This window comes from Podarcis gaigeae (assembly GCF_964106915.1).
Source record: "Podarcis gaigeae genome assembly, chromosome: 6".
Taxonomy (NCBI): domain Eukaryota; kingdom Metazoa; phylum Chordata; class Lepidosauria; order Squamata; family Lacertidae; genus Podarcis; species Podarcis gaigeae.
In genome coordinates, this window is record NC_139682.1 from 98,131,967 (window position 1) to 98,152,340 (window position 20,374).

General features: G+C 42.8%; 2 protein-coding genes across 3 annotated transcripts in view; one reads left to right on the top strand and one right to left on the bottom strand.

Moving 5' to 3' along the window:
* LOC310846864 (uncharacterized protein C1orf21) overlaps positions 1 to 20,374 on the top strand; it is a 199,777-nt gene that overhangs the window by 118,725 nt on the left and 60,678 nt on the right. For both annotated transcript variants that reach the window (XM_083744052.1, XM_083744053.1), the window contains exon 3: positions 16,757 to 16,851. In XM_083744052.1, coding sequence (XP_083600178.1) covers positions 16,757 to 16,851 — 95 coding nt within the window. The remainder of the gene's footprint in view (positions 1 to 16,756; positions 16,852 to 20,374) is intronic.
* LOC310847712 (uncharacterized protein) overlaps positions 2,216 to 20,374 on the bottom strand; it is a gene marked incomplete at its 3' end in the record, with an annotated part of 137,242 nt that continues 119,083 nt past the window's right edge. Inside the window, exon 2 of the mRNA XM_083745774.1 lies at positions 2,216 to 3,545. Within this exon, the coding sequence (XP_083601900.1) occupies positions 2,216 to 3,289 (1,074 nt within the window). The 5' untranslated portion in view covers positions 3,290 to 3,545. The remainder of the gene's footprint in view (positions 3,546 to 20,374) is intronic.

Consider the following 20,374-nt stretch of genomic DNA (forward strand, 5'->3'; position numbering starts at 1 on the left):
TCTTGTTTGTTTGTTTTGGCCCAGTTCTCTAATCTGTCAAGGTCGTTTTGAAGTGTGATCCTGTCCTCTGGGGTGTTAGCCACCCCTCCCAGTTTGGTGTCATCTGCAAATTTGATCAGGATGCCCTTGAGTCCATCATCCAAGTCGTTGATAAAGATGTTGAATAAGACCGGGCCCAAGACAGAACCCTGTGGCACCCCATTAGTCACTCTTCTCCAGGATGAAGAGGAACCATTGATGAGCACCCTTTGGGTTCGGTCAGTCAGCCAATTACAAATCGACTGAGTGGTAGCATAGTCAAGACCGCATTTTACCAGCTTCTTTACAAGAATATCATGGGGCACCTTGTCAAATGCCTTGCTGAAATCAAGGTAGGCTACATCCATTGCGTTCCCTTCATCTACCAGGCTTGTAATTCTGTCAAAAAACGAGATCATGTTAGTCTGACATGACTTATTTTTTAGAAATCCCTGCTGACTATTGGTGATCACAGCATTCCTTTCTAGGTGCTCATAGACTGTTTGCTTAATGATCTGCTCCAGAATCTTCCCTGGTATTGATGTCAGACTGACTGGGCGGTAATTATTTGGGTCCTCTCTTTTCCCCTTTTTGAAAATAGGGACAACATTTGCCCTCCTCCAGTCTGCCGGGACTTCGCCTGTTCTCCAGGAATTCTCAAAGATGACTGCCAGTGGTTCTGAGATCACATCTGCCAGTTCTTTTAATACTCTTGGATGCAGTTCATCTGGTCCTGGAGACTTGAATATCTAAACTAGCCAAGTATTCTTGTACTATCTCCTTAGTTATTCTGGGCTGTGTTTCCTCTGCTGAATCATTTGCTCCAAATTCTTCAGGTCGGGCATTGTTTTCTTTATCGGAGAAGACTGAGGCAAAGAAGGCATTGAGGAGTTAAGCCCTTTCTGTGTCCCCTGTTTGCATTTCACCATCTTCTCCTCTGAGTGACCCCACTGTTTCTTTGTTCTTCCTTTTGCTACGAACATACCCATAAAAGCCTTTTTTGTTGCTTTTAACCTCTCTAGCAAGCCTGAGTTCATTCTGTGCTTTAGCTTTTCTGACTTTGTGTCTACATGTGCTGGCTATTTGTTTGAATTCCTCTTTGGTGGTTTCCCCTCTTTTCCATTTTTTGTACACATCCTTTTTAAATCTTAACTCAGTTAAAAGTTATTTAGATAGCCACCCTGGCTTCTTTAGGTACCTTCCATGTTTCCGTCTCATTGGTATTGCCTGAAGTTGTGCTTTTACTATCTCCCTCTTAACAAACTCCCAGCCATCATGAACTCCCTTTCCTTTTAGTATTACTGTCCATGGGATCTCACACAGCACTTCCCTAAGTTTTATGAAGTCGGCTTTCTTAAAGTCAAGAAATTGAGTCCTAGTATGCTTGGCTGCTCCTTTCCACTGTATAGTAAACTTCAGAAGAGCATGATCACTCGCGCCTAATGATCCTTCCACTTCTACCCCACTAACCAGGTCATCAACATTGGTTAGGACCAGATCTAAAATGGCTGTTCCTCTTGTTGCTTCTCCCACTTTCTGGTCAATGAAGTTGTCTGCAAGGCCAGTGAGGAATCTGTTTGACCTTATGCTCTTGGCTGAGTTTGACATCCAACAAATATCCGGGTAATTGAAGTCCCCCATTACTACTATCTCCCTTCCTTTTGCATGCTTGGCCATCTGTTCCATGTCCTCCGTTTGGCTTGGGGATCTATAGTAAACTCCCACAATGAGGTCACTGTTATTCTTCTCTCCCTTATTTTTGACCCAAATGCTCTCACTTTGGCTTTGTGGTTCTAAATCCTGGATCTCTTCACAGGTATACACATCCCTGACATATAACGCCACTCCTCCTCCTTTCTTGTTTGGTCTGTTTCTCTGAAATAGATTGTATCCCTCCATTATTACATTCCAGTCGTGGGACTTATCCCACCAGGTTTCAGTGCTGCCTATTATGTCATATTTAGTTTGCTGTACCAAGAGCTCAAGCTCATCTTGTTTATTTCCCATGCTTTGCGCATTAGTGTACAGACATTGAAGTCCATTAATCATTCCCCCTTGTCTCTTATTTAAGGTTTTTCCCTCCCACCACTAGGTCTGCGTGCTGTTTGCTCCATTTGGTCTATGACATTTGGATGATCATCTTCATCAGTTGATAGACTCCTACCTTCAGGAGCACTGTCTCCCTCCCCTACATTAGTCAGTTTAAAGCCCTCCTGATGAGTTTTCTGAGATTTTTTGCAAAAACATTCCTCCCAACCGTTGTGAGGTGCAGCCCATCGCTTGCCAGAAGTCCATCTTCAAGAAACTGCAGTTCGTGATCTAAGAATCCAAACCATTCCTGTTTACACCATTTGCGAAGCCAGCTGTTCACTTCCACTATTTTTCCCTCTCTCCCTGGGCCACGTCGTTCAACTGGGAGGACAGATGAGATGACAATTTGTGCATTTAATTGCTTCAATTTCCTGCCCAGAGCCTCGTAGTCTCTTTTGATCTTCTGGAGGCTATTGCTTGCGGTGTCATTGGTTCCCACATGAACCAAGAGGAAGGGGTATTTGTCAGTGGGTTTTATGATTCCTTGCAGTCGTTCAGTTACATCTTGGATCTTAGCCCCGGGGAGACAGCACACTTCCCGAGACATCTTGTCAGGCCCACAGATCACTGCTTCTGTTCCCCTCAGTAGGGAATCCCCTATCACCACTACACGCCTCCTCTTAGGTCTGGTCAGGATTCTTCCGTGAGCTGTCCGTTCCAAGGTCGCCTGCACATTCCCTGAGGACTGACTTTGCTGCTCGTCTTCATATACCTGATCGACTGTAATGAGGGAGAGATCCTCAAATGGAGTCTGCTCTTTGTCTTCCATGCTAGGGGAGAGGACCTCAAAGCGATTGTATATTTCTAAACAATCAGAGCGAACCCTGGGCCTCCTACTTCTTTGAGTCACGTTTCTCCATATATCTGGCTCCTGTGTTGGTGAACTAGCCTCCTTCTCAGGGGAGTCCCTTGTCTCCTCCTTGGTGGGGACGGTGTGCTCTGTTGCTTCCAAGAAGAGCTCCAGCTCTCTAATTCTTTGGAGCGTAGGTACACGTTCCTCCAGTTGCTGGACTTTGTCTTTTAAGAGGGCAATCAACATGCAATTGCTGCAGGTAAAGCTGCCTGCAATCTTTGACAAGATGGCAAACATTGCGCAGGAACCGCAGGCAACTGCAGCTGTTCCCTCACGCTCCATCTTGAGAACATGTCGTTGGGGGTGGCTACAGCGGTCCTCCATCATAAAAAGCGTGAAGACAGGACAAATAACCCCCCCCAAAAAAAACCTAGGTCTCCCCCAACAAACGTTTGAGACTAGTTCCCCTAAATCTAAAAGATGGATCAAACTGCACGCGCCGCTGCCCTGCAAGCTCTGATAAGCTCCTCCCACAGCTAATCACCTGCCTCAACAGAAACCCTGCCCCCTCTGACCTTTGCACAGGGAGAGCAGCTAATCAGCCACAAAGAAACACACAAGAAACCCCTTTTTGCTCCTTCAGCTGCTGCCCTGCAAGCTCTTTGTCATCGCCTTTCTCCCAAGGACCAGGCGTCTTTTAATTTCGTGACTGCTGTCACCATCTGCAGTGTTCATGGAGCCCAAGAAAGTAAAATCTCTCACTGCCTCCATTTCTTCCCCTTCTACAGTGGTGCCCCGCAAGACGAATGCCTCGCAAGATGAAAAACCCGCTAGACGAAAGGGTTTTCCGTTTTGGAGGCGCTTCGCAAAACGAATTCCCCTATGGGGTTGCTTCGCAAGACGAAAAAAATCTTGCATCCCCCCGTGGGTTTTTTTCGCTTTTTTCGCCCTTTTCTTAAGCCGCTAAGCCGCTTATCAGTTGTTCCGCTGATAAGCCGCTTAACAGCTGATCGCTGGAAGCCGCTTGACAGCTGTAGCGCTAATCCACTAAGCTGTCAATGGGCTTGCTTCGCAAGACGAAAAAACCGCTATACGAAGAGCCTCACGGAACAGATTAATTTCGTCTTGCGAGGCACCACTGTATTTGCCAGGAGGTGATGGGCCCAGTGGCCATGATCTTCTTTTTTTTTTTTTTGTTGAGCTTCAGACCATATTTTGCGCTCTCCTCTTCCACCCTCATTAAAAGGTTCTTTAATTCCTCCTCACTTTCTGCCATCAAGGAGACAGATGAGGTGATCAGGCACTCCCATTTATTTAAGAACTTGCCATAGTTTGCCGTTGTCGACACAGTCAAAGGCTTTTGCATAGTCAATGAAGCAGAAGTAGATGTCTTTCTGGAACTCTCTAGCTTTCTCCATAATCCAGCGCATGTTTGCAATTTGGTCTCAGGTTCCTCTGCCTCTTCTAAATCCAGCTTGCACTTCTGGGAGTTCTCGGTCCACATACTGCTTGAGCCTTCCTTGTAGAATTTTAAGCATAACCTTGCTAGCATGTGAAATGAGTGCAATTGTGCGGTAGTTGGAGCATTCTTTGGCACTGCCCTTCTTTGGGATTGGGACTGATCTTCTCCAATCCTCTGGCCACTGCTGAGTTTTCCAAACTTGCTGGCATATTGAGTGTAGCACCTTAACAGCATCATCGTTTAAAATTTAAAATAGTTCAGATGGAATATCATCACTTCCACTGGCCTTGTTATTAGCAGTGCTTTCTAAGGCCCATTTGACTTCACTCTCCAGGATGTCTGGCTCAAGGTCAGCAACCACACTACCTGGGATGTGCGAGACATCCATATCTTTCTGGTATAATTCCTCTGTGTATTCTTGCCACCTCTTCTTGATGTCTTCTGCTTCTGTTAGGTCCTTACCACTTTTGTCCTTTATTATGGAAATCTTTGTACGAAATGTTCCTTTCATATCTCCAATTTTCTTGAACAGTTCTCTGGTTTTTCCCATTCTATTGTTTTCCTCTATTTCTTTGCATTGCTTGTTTAAGAAGGCCTTCTTGTCTCTCCTTGCTATTTTTTGGAAATCTGCATTCAATTTCCTGTATCTTACACTATCTCCCTTGCATTTTGCTTGCCTTCTCTCCCCCGCTATTTGTAAGGCCTTGTTGGACAGCCACTTTGCTTTCTTGCATTTCCTTTTCATTGGAATGGTTTTCGTTGTTGCCTCCTGTATAATGTTATGAGCCTCCATCCAAAGTTCTTCAGGCACTCTGTCCAGCAAATCTAAATCCTTAAACCTGTTCCTCACTTCCACTGTGTATTCATAAGAGATTTGATTTAGATTGTATCTTACTGGCCCAGTGGTTTTTCCTACTTTCTTCAATTTAAGCTTGGATTTTGCTATAAGACGCTGATGATCTGAGTCACAGTCAGCTCCAAGTCTTGTTTTTGCTGACTATATAGAGCTTCTCAATCTTTGGCTGCAGAGAATATAATCAATCTGATTTCGATGCTGCCCATCTGGTGATGTCCATGTGTAGAGTCGTCTCTTGTGTTGTTGGAAAAGAGTGTTTGTGATGACCAGCTGGTTCTCTTGGCAGAACTCTCTTAGCCTTTGCCCTGCTTCGTTTTGAATTCCAAGGCCAAACTTGCCATTTGTTCCTTTTATCACTTGACTCCCTACTTTAGCATTCCAATCCCCTATAATGAGAAGCACATCCTTCTTTGGTGTCATTTCTATAAGGTGTTGTAAGTCTTCATAGAATTGGTCAATTTCAGTTTCTTCAGCACCAGTGGTTGGTGCATAAACTTGGATTACTGTGATGTTAAAAGCTCTGCCTTGGATTCATATCGAGATCATTCTATCATTTTTGAGATTGCATCCCAGTACAGCTTTCGCCACTCTTGTTGACTATGAAGGCCACTCCATTTCTTTTACGGGATTCTTGCCCACAGTAGTAGATATGATGGTCATCTGAACTGAATTCCCCCATTCCCTTCCATTTTAGTTCACTGATGCCCAGGATGTCAATATTTATTCTTGCCATCTCATTTTTGACCACATCCAACTTACCCAGGTTCATGGTTCTTACATTCCAGGTTCCTATGCAATATTTTTCTTTACAGCATTGTACTTTCCTTTCGCTTCCAGGCATATCCGCAATTGAGCGACCTTTCGGCTTTGGCCCAGCCGCTTCATCAGCTCTGAATCTACTTGTACTTGTCCTCCGCTCTTCCTCAGTAGCATGTTGGACGCCTTCCGACCTGAGGGGCTCATCTTCCAGCGTCTTAACTTTTATAAGCCTGTTGTCTTTGTCCATGGAGTTTTCTTGGCAGGGATACTGGAGTGGCTTGCCAGTTCCTGCTCCAAGTGGATCACATTTAGTCAAAACTCTCCACTATGACCTGTCCATCTTGGGTGGCCCTGCACGGCATAGCTCATAGCTTCTCTGAGTTATTCAAGCCCCTTCGCCACAGCAAGGCAGTGATCCATGAAGGGGATACAGCCACTATCCTTCTTTAAATTGGCCAGGTGTGGTTCTCTTCTTGTGGGATTCTTTAAGGAGTTGGGCTCACATAATCCAGGGGAGAGACATTTCTTGTGAGTGCAGAACTGATTTTTTCTTTAAATGAAAGGCTGGAAGTCCATAATGCTGTCATAGGACAACCGTCTCCGAGTGTTTGTGATGTAGAGAAACAGCTTTTTGAAAAGAGAACTCTAACCCACTTTCACTGCGTGCAGCTGAAACAACCCTTTCTACTCTGAATTGTTTTACTTGGCACTCTTGTATTTGGTACCAAAAATAGCTCTCAAAATAAGTTGTGGAAAAGGTGAGATGAAGGCAGCTATATAAGGCCCTGACTGTTATTTAGCTGCGTTGCCTGAGTTCATAGAAGAACTTAGCATAACATTTGAGACTGCTTTACAAGCATGGCTACCCTATTATTATTATTATTATTATTTCGGTTTTTAATGATTTAACCTTGGAAAATAGCTGTTCAGTTACAGCAAAATGTAGAATGTTAGATGCATAAAACTCTCCAAGAGAAAGCAGAGCTATGTCAAGATGAAATGAGATATTTGTAGCTTGCACCATTCAAGGAGCTCATGCCCAACACTGTACAGTGGTACCTTTGGTTACAAATGCTTCAGATTACGATCTCCACTAACCTGGAAGTAGCTGCTCCTGGTTGCGAACTTTGCCCCAGGATGTGAAAGGAAATTGCGCGCCAGAGACACACGCACCGTGAGACACACGCACTCCATTAGCGAAAGTGTGCCTCAGGATAAGAATGGTTTCAGCTTAAGAATGGACCTCCGGAACGAATTAAGTTTGTAACCAGAGGTACCACTGTATGTAAAAGAAGGTTGGGGAACAGAGCAACTAGAACCAGGAAGGATGCAGTAGCAAGGAGCAGGTCACATAAGGACTGGTTTGGGAGTTCAGAAGTAGGTACTACAGGATCTGAAAGAGCACCCGGGGTGGCAGGAGTTCACCTAATAAAGCCCAAAGCTCACCTAAGTCCTGTTCTGGAAGCAGAGCCAGGTGTGGCAGTGAAGTTCCAGGCATTTCAAAGGGAAGACACTCTGGGTTGGAGCGTGTGCTTTATTGGACCATTCCTGGATCTCTGGTTGTGCCACCTGTCTTCTCCGGCAGAGACATCTTGGGATATAAACATCCCTGAGTTCCTCTGAAAGGTTTGAGCAGCCAGTCCTAGATTTAAAAGGTAATAACACCACCTCTTTGCCTTCCAGTGCTGCAGAGTTCCCTCCCTGGGCCTGCAACACTCATACCTCTCGGGGATCTCAATCTAGCTGTTAGTTTATTATTTCAATTTCTATACCACCCTTCATTGAGTCTACGATACCAAAGTGGATTACAGCAGTGGGCACATTGAACCATAAAAAATGCATTAACAATTTAAAATTAAAACACCAGATTAAAAAAAAATCCAAAAGAATCTTTAAAATAGTGGAGTTGTAGATAGTATAAATAATGTCACTCCAAGTAAAACAGTCCAAACTAAGGGATTGCCATGGTTGGCACCCCCCCCCCCCCGCAATTACTTATTTTAGAGGTATTCTTTGGATCAGCCAGATATGGCCTTTTTATACCTTCTTTTTCTTTAGGCAGAGATGGGCAGTCTGGATCACTTCAGATCTTCTCATTGTTGTTGATTTTCTGCTGTTGGCAGTGCCCCAGTGGGGGTCATGCCTTTATAGGACTAGCCACCTTTTACAGTTATTCCTTGACGCAAGTGTAACTGGACCCAGAAAGCTTATCGTTTACATGATCTGTAAGACTCATTTGCACCTCAGTTACACAGAATAGCATGTGGAGTTTGGAAGGTCAGTTGCTATGTTTCCTCTTGGATTGACCAGATGTCACAACAGAAGGACACCATTTAAGAATTGCTTGTGCTTTACACACAAACTAGGGGGACAAATTAATTTGTCCCTGACAATTGAGAACATTTGTTTGTGGAGACTTGTTGTCATACTTTTTGTGTTTTTTTTTGATTGATTTAAAATAATATATTTTGCCTTTAGACCCGTTTGGGTCCACAAGGCCGCTTATAGTACATTACCAAAAAGTTTAATGCAAACTGCAGAAGTATATACGTATTTCTCAGAAGTTAGTCACTGTTTTGGCTTTCTAACAGGCATGGGCTCCCCTCCCGCTTGGTGAGCTGCTATGTTTGGATGCTAACAGAATCTTCCTAATACTTGCTACTTAGACATGCACACGTGCACCCCCCCCCCCACAATTCAGGATTTGAGGAAAGAGCAGATAGGTTATTGTAGAAACACTCTTAGTGCTTACTTTCAGTGTAAATAATGAGTGTTTTCTGCTAAGTGGAAGAGGAAGGACTTATAAGAAGGGTTGCAATATTATGGCTACTACCACGCCATATATATATAGAGAGAGAGAGAGAGAGAATCATAGCCACAGAAACAGTCACAATTATAATACTTTTTAAAAAGATATTTTGGAAGGTAGGGCTGATGGTTGTTTCTAACTTCTTGATATTTTTTAAAGCCCACAGAGCATCTGTTAAGTGTTTGTATATTTCTCTGGCTCCACCTATTTGTGGTTTCCAGCTTCATTCTTTTCTAGGACTCATCAGTGGCTCACCACAGAAATCAGCAGAGGCAGGTGAAAGGCAAGACAGTCGTTCCTCCTGGTCCTCTGGTATGAAAGGTGATCCCAAAGAAGTCTCCCTTCTCTGCTGTAAATTAAGGAGCAGCTGTTCTTGTGCTCCGCCATAGAAAGAATAACAGTGCAAATTGTCTGGCCTATACTTTACTGAGCTGACATGTGCGTCAGCAGGAAGAAGAGGGAGCGTGGAATGGTAAACACCATAAATGTAGGTTGCCAAAATCATTGAAAGCTGCTTGCCAAGGCTTATTACTCTGTAATATGGTTCCTCGCTCCTGGTAAATTCTGCAGTACATGACTAAATGGGGAGAAACCCTTATTGCCTGCCAATATCTTTTTGACTATTCTGTACATGTCTAGAATGGAAATGCATCTTAATGTGTGCAGCAGCTTGTGCTGCTCTTTATTGGTGTTTAATAAATAATGAAATAGCCTCCAAAGTTGCATTCATTCAGCATTAATAAAGAGTAACACAAGCTGCTACACGTTTCATAATGTGTTTCCCATTCTTGATGTGCACAGAAAGGCAGACCTGCCCTGTTGGCTACTTAGAATATTAGATTGGTACCATGATTGTTTATTTTATATTTTCTGACTTTGAAGTGTACTTGACACCCTGGAGAATGGGTGCAATTGTTAGAATTTCTGTGTGCCTTCAACAAATCCTGGATTTTCATTTTATGACTATGTAGTTTTGGATTGATCCTGTCAAATATTGCCTATTAGCAGGTTGCATATCGTCAAATTTCCATGAGCTTCGTATCTTTTTATTGGAACATGTGATCGTATGATAACAGAGAAAAGATAAGAGAACTGCTTGTTTCCCAGACTTGCAGGAGTTCAGGATACACAAGTACACACCCCTTATTTAGGGACACACACTTGCAACCTGTCCTCAGTTACACTGGCAGCACTGAGATGAAATAGTAAACTATGGTTTATTGTTGTGTGAATGGGGCTCAGGCTAGTGTAGTTCCTCCTCCAGCACAGCCACAAGGAGGAGATTCAATGTGGTTTTTGACTGCAGTTTAGCATTACGCTCATTGCCAGACAAACTGTGTTTATTTTTTATTATGGTTTACTGAAACAAGCCAAACTTGGGTTATGAAGCTGGTTTGTTTCAATAAACCATCGTTAAGATTAATCACAGTTTAGGGTATGGTCCTAGTGTTGCAAATGGGAGTGAATGTTTCAGATATCTGTGCAGCTGTTCCAGTGCTCATACACACAAAGATAAAGCCTAGTTTATTGTTACCTAACTTCTCATATTGGTTGTGCTGTACCTGCAAGTGCCTTAGAAATAGAGAAACAGACAAACATGGAAAGTCACCACTGTGACATATTCCAAATGTGAAGAGGAATCAAGACTGTCATGTAGCTTAAGAGGACCCTAAGAAAACTGTAAAACTTCTGAGAGGGCCCAGACTCTGAAGTTCTCTCTGAAGACTGCAGTATTTGTGATTAGTACTAGTTCTAATAAAAAGAAAGTAATTATTTTTTTAATTGACCTTTCAGTTGATGAAGTCTGTCTGTCTAAAAATCCTATTACATTCCAGGCACTTTCGATACGGTTCTTGAGACACGGTGGTGGTTTTCATTGTCTTCTTTCTAATGTATCACTGTTGGAATCCACATTGTGTTGTAACCATTCCTTTCATTGCTTCCTTTGCCATTTTTCCCCCTTCCCTCGTAATTGTTTCAGTAGTACATGCTGATATGCTCATTTATCACTGAGACCATTATTAATGAATGTCGTGCTTCTTCATTATGTTGCCATGGTAGCTTGGTGTGGGGGAATTATCTGTTTCCAGGTGGAAATCTTTATTTGCCATGCTGGTGGCTGAATGTTTCTCTAAAGCACATGTGCACACATACATAGGTATCTATACGTGATGTTGGTAATGCATCTCTTTCCTCTGTACTCTACCTACCTAATTACTGTTTAAGGTTAGCATAGCCAGCTGTTCTGTGCCATGGATTCAAAGAGGTGCATTGTATACTGTCATAATCATTTCTACCTTTTCTCAGCATCTTTATTCTATTCTGTGCTTTTATCTATTTGTGTCACCTTGTAACTTGTTTTGTGGTGGTGACAAAGCACATTCCTTCTACATAACTCTCCCTCTGTTTCCTGTTTTAAGCACTATTATTGGTCTTTCTTTGCATGCAAAATCTAGAGTTATGGGAAATACTAGATGGTTTGCTCATCAATCGATTTTAAGTAGAGCAGAAAATAGTTTCTTTAAAAATTGATTTTAAGTAGAGCAGAAAATAGTTGCTTGTTTCAAAACCAAGAACATTTGCACAAAGTGAAGAAATACTAAAACAACATTTGTGTAGCACTTTTGAGTGTTCAAAGCACTCACAGATTAGCACTGTAAGTCTTACAGAAACTTCATCAGATAGATAGGCCATTATAAGTATTCCCCTTATTTTGGCAGAAAGGAGCTAAGAGTATATAGAACAACCTAGTAGGTCTCAGCTGAAGAGAGATTGGAACCAGGGACTTCTAACTCCAACCCCCCTTTTTTGCTCAGTTTCATTAGCTTACATGTAGCTCTTTGGTTTTTATAATAAATACAGGAAGGGGGTTGGCACATATCAATGTTTTACAGCAAATCCTGTTCTTTATGCTGCACTGCCTGGCTCCCAGTTGTGGTATCTTCAGAATTAACAATGCGGGAGACAGCAGTTAAAAGTTACCTGTGTCTGTAGCCACAGCAGGCACTGTGATTCTCCAGCGTTTTGCTTCAGCCTTGGAGGCACACTCCGTTGTCTCTCAAGATAGACGGATGCCAATAACAAACTTCTTTGAACATAACCATCAGGATTAGTAGTCACTGATAGCCTTATCCTCCATGAAATTGTCAGATCCTTGTTTAAAGCAGCCATTGCTACTTATTGTGTGAGTGAATCCCATAGTTTTGCTATGTGCTGTATGAAGAAAAAAATCTTTTATCTATCCTGAATCATCAAACGTTCAGCTTCTTTGGATGTCTGCAAGTTCTAGTGTTAGGAGAAAGTTTTCCTCCACCCACTTTCTCCATGCCAGGGATAGTTTTATACACTTTTATCATGTTGTCTCTTACTCGCTTTTTTGATAAACTAAGGAGCAGTTCTGCCCCAAGGCTGCCCAGTGAGTTTGTGTCAGAACTGAGATTTTAACTGGGGATTGTTCAGCGTATAATTTCAAACATAACCACGCCATGTGCTCCCTGTGAGTTGCCCAAGGCTAGCCATTGTAGGGGGAAGTATAGGAACTAAAATGACATTTGGTGTGATCTAGCAAGGAACCCCTTACCCAACATCTCGTTTTCCCTTGATAATGCCACTTGGAAAACAAATGTAGCTGTTCCACATTGCCTTGCAGACGCGGAGTATTTTGCATTCGAAATTGCCCCCAATACTCTACGTTCTACAGCTGCTCTAAATCCCAATTATTATATGATATGATTATGAAGATGGATGGTGAACATTTGCTATGGTTTCAATATTTTCAAATTAGTTAATGCCGGAATACAAGTAGCAAGACTTTTTGCAGATTCAGCAAGATTTTTGACATTTGAATAATTGGTTATAAGATGAGCACTAAGTGTGATATATAGGGTACTCCTTGAATTAAATGACAATATTTTATTTATAAATGGAAGAGATGGGGGAAATTTCCTTCCAGAGATGTAATTTGTTTGACGCTAGGAGAAAACTTGTTTAAAAATGCAAATATCTCCTTAATAACAATTTTGTTAATAACAGTTAATAACCGTAGTTAACTAACGATTGTTAACCACTAGTAATAACATAATTTTTCTGCACTTAATTTCCTTCTGGCCACTGTTTACAATCCGCTCCCCCAAGTATATTATTTTATATATAACTCAGGATAAAACTTCATTCATCTGGTTAAAGTTGCCTCTAGTCCATGGAAACTTAGGTTATCATGAATTGGTTGCCACTAATTCTCTTTTGTACTCAATAACCATGTACAGTGGTACCTCGGGTTAAGTACTTAATTCGTTCCGGAGGTCCGTTCTTAACCTGAAACTGTTCTTAACCTGAGGTACCACTTTAGCTAATGGGGCCTCCTGCTGCCGCTGCGCCGCTGGAGCACGTTTTCTGTTCTCAACTTGAAGCAAAGTTCTTAACCTGAAGCACTATTTCTGGGTTAGCGGAGTATGTAACCTGAAGCGTATGTAACCTGAGGTACCACTGTACCTTGTAAGAAGGCCTTGCACATCACATCTTGCTTGTAACATATATATTGGGGCACTCTCAAGCTGGCGAGGGGGAGAAACCCACAAAGATACCTACCTGAGGTGGCATGAGAAGGTGTCAGTTTCCTAAGGGATGTGCCATGTCAGCTAATACCTTGAACTGGTGCTAAGGCTACGTTGCTTAGTGAACAGGGACCTTTCATTACTTGATGTTGAGCTCACTGACATTTAGTTGAATTACAAGAGCAGGCAGCGATTGTGAATGTCAACATTTAAGCTAAAACCATAGTTCTTGGGCTTGGAAAGGCCTAGCGCTTGCATCTAAAGGGTAGTGGGCTGATTCCAAGATGGATATTTTAGCCTTGCTATGATTCATCTTGCGCTGCTCTAGGGTCATAATTAGTCCAATATTTCTTTTAACACTGACAGTCAAATTACCTAGAAGACACTTCTCAGGAGGAAACTCAAATATTTTCAACCTACCTCTGGCAAGAGATTTTTCATCTTGACAACACATGTTTTAAACGTCTTCTTTTTCATAGAATGACAAACAGAAATCCTTTCAGTGTGACAGAACTCAAACTTATGAGAGGATATGTGCCATTAATGTTCAGCATTGCAGGGAGAAAAAGGGGAGTGTAATATAATGCTGGTTAAGGGACCAAGTTGTAGGAGTAGATGCTTTCCCTCCCTCCCTTTCTTGCACAAATTCCACCTGATCCTCTTGGAATCATGTCTGTCGTATCTTAGCCCTGCTAAACACAATTATCTGTAGGCATTTGAAACTTAGCATTTCTGAACGCGGTTAAGAACCATAGGCCTGAAACTAACACAGGGGTTATGTTCTGGGGATTGCGCCTAAAGCCAAAATAGTGTATACTGTGTTACCTCTGGTTATGAACTTACTGTATTTGAAACTCGAGTATAAGCTGACTTTTTCAGCACATTTTTAATGCTGGAAAAGCCCCCCTCGGCTTATACTCGAGTGAGGCGGGCGAAGGTGGCAGAGGGACAAGCGGCCCGAAAGGAGCCCTTTCTTGCCACTGGTCCCACCGCCCGCCTCTCACAAGGGCAGGCACAGGAGCCATGGGGAGGCGCTGTGCTGTGCCTCTCCCAACCGCGGCTCCTATGCCTGCCTGCTTTTGCGAGCGGCAGAGGCAGCAGTGGAGGGGCGAGCGGCCCGGTAGGAGCCCTTTCAGGCTGCTTGTTCTTCCTCTGCTGCTACCGCCACCACCAGGTTTGCGGTGTGGTGATCCGGCTTATACTCGAGTCAATACATTTTCCATGTTTTTTGTGCTAAAACTAGGTGCCTCAGCTTATATTCGGGTTGGCTTATACTCGAGTATATATGGTAATTCATTCCGGAGGTCCGTTCTTAACCTGAGGTACCACTTTAGCTAATGGGGCCTGCTGCCATGCTGCCGCCACCCGATTTCTGTTCTCAGCCTGGGTCACAGTTCTTAACCTGAGGTACTACTTCTGGGTTAGTGGAGTCTGTGACCCAAAGTGTGTGTAACCCGAGGTACCACTGTAGTTGAAACACATGGGGTTTAATGATGGGTGGGCTTGCCAAGGTCATTTGCCCTGGAATCCTCCTCCCTTTCTATTTTAAAAGAAATAGTTTTCCACATACCTAAAGTTGAATGAGCCCAAATTAAATGTGTATAAGTTGCAAGCTTACAGTATTGCGTGGAGAGCAAGGTGTGGAAAGTGTGATGCCTGTTTAGCCAGCTATTAGGGAAGGACTCCTTTCCCTCTGAGTAAACTGTTGGAGCAGGGACATCCAACTCCCAAGAGACTGTGATCTACTCCGGGGGGGGGGGGGGGACTGGCAGTGATCTACCCATTGGGGGGCAGGCCAAAGTTATTCAGCTTTTTTAGGGGAGCAAGTCAAAGTTGTTGTGCTTTTTTTTAGGGGGGCTTCCCAAAGTTGTTGACTTTTTTTAAACAGTAAATGTGCAGAATTAATTTAAACGCAGCCACTAACAGATGAATGCAGCGCTACAGCAGACGTCAAAGGGACACACACTAAACATGATGTAGGAAAGGACCGAGGGGTGGAGACATGATTCTAAACAATGCGAGTGATATGGATCCGGGGATCAACCTGTTGGTCGCGGTCAACCGGTTGGCCACCCCTGTGTGAGAAGATGTGTGCCCATTGTTGGCAGTGCCAGAGGGCGCCGTGGCTGGAGCCAAAAGTGGAGAAAACCTCTCCCATCTCCCGCCCTCTCTCTTCCCTGCTTCTCTCCCCTCCCTTTCTGCCAAAGGTCTAAACAAATTGTTTGCAGAGGGCTTTTGAAACTAGGCCCTGTGGATAGAACCAGATCATTCTGTGCCGGTGTAGGAATTATATTAAGTGGGAAAGCAGTGCTCACATCTTAAAAAAATAAGGAAATAATAAATAAAGATGGGGAAAGAGTGACCTTGCATCCAAATTCCAAAGCACATGAGGCGTTGTTGAGACTGAGGAACATCTGTGCTCCTCCTCTTCTCCCAAATTCCCTTTGGAGGCCATGGCTTCCTTCCTATCTCTTGTCCTTGCTGTGGTCCACCAAGAGCATTCTCTTCACTGCACATCCTCTCAATTTCCTGAGGACTGTCTGGAGGAGGTCGAAGCCTGGAAGATATTTGAACTGTGCATCTGTTGTGGAATGTATATTCCTAGTACAAACATTGAAGGGCAGTATGGTTTTTTAAATCCCACCAAGCAATATGTAAAGGAGTATGCCTTGTATCTCTCTGTTTTCCCCACTGCACCTATAATATGGGAATCTTCCTATTCTACCTTACATGGTTGTTGTAAGGATTATTGAGCTATATATGTTAAAGCACATGGAAGATTAAAATTTTAAGTGCCAAGTATTTTTAATCAGCATTGCAGTAATACTATAATCTCATGTTATGCTAGTAATATATCCTGACACTCTCACATTAATATTGTTCTAGTTTGATTGATTTCCAATTCCACCTTCTCCCTCTAAGCAACAGTTGAGTTTGATAGCTATTTCAGTTCCCTAATTCATGCTGCATGTTGCTTTCTTAACCACTCTAGTTGCTTTCCTAAGGTAATTGTTCATAATAACGTGGACAGATTCTGGTGAGAATGTCCACCAGAGTTGCTTCACATATTGCCGCAGGAATAGATGTGCTGTACACCTGCATTGTCAGATGCAGCATGTACATGTTTGAAGCACACTGGTTTGGAGCCATAAGGTTCCCGTTCCATTATCATCTGCAAAGTGGTCCTTAGAGGCATCTCGCAGTGCTCTTAACAGACTTGTTTTGGGTTAATTGCAGTAAGTTCATAAAGTAAGTCCATAAAGAAGACCCAAGAGGAGCCTTCTTCATTAGACAGCTATTTGGAGTTATGACGTGTTCACAGGGTCATTGCTTGTGAAAACCATCTGCTGAGCTGCACAGGTTCTATAACTGTTCTTACATGTGTGTGTTTTCTCCTCTTCCTCTTGCTCCTCAGATGAGTATAGGATCAAACCTGTGGAAGAAGTCAAATACATGAAAAATGGAGGAGAAGACGACCAGAAAATAGCTGCCAGAAACCAGGAAAACTTGGTAAGGGTTGAACATTATTACTTATTAAAAGAGTTTGACACAGGCTCTAGCTCTGTAATGAAATATAGAGTATGTAGAACACTTAGTGTACTGAAGGGGAGAGCTTTCTTGAAAATGCCATAACTATTTATAGCTCAGAGGAAAGCTGCAAAATGCTACCTTCCTCTGCTTGTCTTTATGAATTATCTTGCCCTTAATTCGGTGAAATGTAGAATGGGCATTTGTATTCAGCCGCTTTGCAAGTGTTATACTGTTTGGCTCGTGATGAATGTGTTTGTGTGCAAAGGAGCTGTTACCAACACAGGAATTTACTGCCTTTTGAGAAGGAAACTACCTACTTTTAAGAAGATGTCTGTCATTATTTACTCTCTGCATTCCCACCCTGAATTTTAAAGAGTGCCAACTCAGACACTTAAAAGATATATAATGTGCTTACAACCAGAGAACTTGCAAGGACCAGTGTTTAGTAATTTGCTGCAGATAAGAGTTAATTTCTTGTTTCCAGCTTTGCATTATGTGTTATCCACTTATACGATCTGAAGAGAAACCAGATGTATGCTACAGTTCTGTAGAAGTAGAGAAAGAGTGCATAATTCAACTTCCTGAGCATCACTGCATTCACATTTATACGTTTGTTTGTTTATTTATTTATTTTAACATCACTAGTCCTTATAGCCACTAAGAGGTGTGTGTAACATTTTCTGAAATCTCAGAAGCCAGAGAGGTGGTTGAAACAGATTTCCCATAGTTGGGAGTGGAAATTCAAGTGCCCACTGTAGTTTCTTGCCCCTTGCTCAGTGGCTCAGTGAAAAACAGAATAAATTATGCAGCATTAGGGAAGACATACCAGTTTGCATGAGTCATACAAGCCACAGAGTTCATGTTTCATTGGTGCAGAATTTGGGTTGCACAGAACCTTTAAAAAAAAGGCATGAAGTGCAAACACCTTTACATATGTATTCAGCATGGCTTCCTTCTGTATCTCCATGGTGATGTTTCTTGGGACATAGCTTTGCAATAGATTTATACTGGTTTTATGCCAGTCTGTCCCCAAAGAACCCTGGGAATTATAGTTTAGTGAGTATGCTAGGAATTCTTGGTTAGAGGTCCCACAAAATAACTGCAGTTCTCCATGATCCTCTGGTTTAAACTGTTAAACCAGTTGAAAGCTGTAGACTTCTTATACATTTGAAACACATTATCTTATATTGAAAAACACATCTTATACTTTTGAAACACAAAGGAAAAAATAAGGAAAAAATAAATAAAAAGGAGCTGAGTGTCTGGGAAGGAATTTAAGGAGAATATTTATATGTTGAGGAGGAAGTAAAATAAAGATAAAATATAAGAAGTTGGAAGGAAAGAGGACAGCTACAACAACCCGTCCCCCCCCCCTTTTGGGTGGGGTGGATTGTGTGTTTTAAGTAATATATTGATGTACTTTTAAAATGGTAGTAATAGAAATTTTGAAGTCGTAGGAAAAGGGGGGGAGGGGTTGTTGATTTTTTTTTAAGAGTGTTAAAATATATGAAAGGGGGAAATGTATGTATTATAAAATAGAAGATGGAGATGATAATAGTAATATAAAAATACTAATATTTTTTTAAAAAAAACGTTTTAAAAAACAACAATAAAAACAATAAAATTTAAAAGATCCTCTACTTTTATATATATATATATATATATATATATATATATATATATATATATATATATATGAGAGAAAGAAAGAAAAATTGAAAATAGAAAAAAGGAAGGTCTTTTCCAGTGGGCCTCCCCCGGGCTCCGGCTTCCTTCTAGCGCACTAGCCGTTGGGGAGGTGGGCTCGGGTTGGTTGGCCTGGGTTCAGCCGCGTGTTTCCTTGTGGCCTCCGCCAGCCCTGCTTTCACTCGGTGGCGGCAGCGTAGTGGCGGGGCAGCAGGGTCAGGGCTTCTCCTTTCCCCCTCCGTGCTCCGGATGGTCGGGCATCTCTCTCTTCCTTCTCCCTGGTGCGGCGCCGCAACAGCAGTGGCGGGGGCAGTGAGATTGGGGCTCTTCCCCGCCGAAGGTCCTTCTCCGCTTCTCCTCTCCCTCGGCGGCAGCGAGGTCGGGGCTCCTTCCTTCCTCCTCCGGAGAACCAGCGTGCCGCAAGGCGGGTTGTCCCAGGCCTCCAGGCCTCGGAACTCCGCTTGGCCTTTGGCCGGATGCCCTCGGCTTCGGCCTGAGGGCATTGCTGGGGGGGTATGGTGGCTCCCTGGTTGATACACTGGGCGGCGGCAGCGGTCCGGGAGGCTCAGAAGCTGGTCAGGCAGCACAAGCAACGCTGGCCGCCCTCAGGAGTCCCGCACGCCGTGCCATGCGCCATGTTGCCTCGCTAGAAGTCTCATAGTGCCCCCAATCTGGAACAGCCCCCCGTTTGGTGTGTGTGTGTGCGAAGCCTTGTCCCACTGCTGCTCACTTTTAGACAGAAAGAAATGATTTCATTTCATCTGCTTTTTTGTAGGATACTGATTTTAAGAAAGCCTTTCCTACTGCTCCTAAATTATGGCTGTTGAGGGTTTGGGTTGTTGTTGCCTCACTGTTCTGATGACATGTATAAGCCACTTTTATTTGATTTTAGTAAGGCAGGGCAAAACATCCAGTGATAGATATATAAATATATATATATATAAAAGACATATATATAAAAGATATATATATATAAAAGACAAACAAACATGCAGGTATGAGATTGGTGTAAATAAAATAATACTCCAGTTATAAAGATCCATCAATCTTCACTGAAATAACTCGTTGTTTTGGCTTGACATCCATGTATTTAGTTTACGAAAATGCCACCATAACATCCTATTTAACATTCAAAATACTAGTGGCTTAATTGGAGCATTAATGGCACTTCTGTGTAAAATGTTTTCTCTGAGAAAGGCAAGATGAGGTGGATGTATAGTCATGTCATTTGGCATTTGTCTTTCCCACGGAAGCCATATTGGTGGATGGTGTGCTGTTTGTATTACCATATGGATTCTAAGACCTCAAAACTGTGTATATAGTCCAGGCTTTTGTTTTTCCAGTAATTGTGCTTCGTTCAGAATAGGGGTTATGCATTTGATTTAGTGTCTCACGCGCAAACCAGCACAAACGGTTAGAGGAGGATGTGTCTCAACTCTGAACCAACAACTCCCATCATCTCTTGCATTGGTCATGCTGGTTTTGGCTGTTGGGATTTATGGAGGGTGACAGGTTTCCACAATCCTACTCTAAACAGTTAGGATCACAAAAGTGTACACTTGTTAGTGAGATGTCAGCTTGATTCAGGCATTTGGTTTCTGAGGTATTTGCTTTAAGTGGTTAATGTTGTTTCCTGCGATTTTTGGACTCTTCCAAGCGTCTCAGGACTGCTGAGGGGAAAGAGCGCTCTCATGGGCAGGAATGGGTGCAGGATTGAACGTGGCACTTCAAGGTGGATTGATGGTATCAAGAAGGATGTTCTCCTGGCCCTCTCATTGGTGTTGCTTTTGCTTGCCATAGGGAATGGGGCAATGGA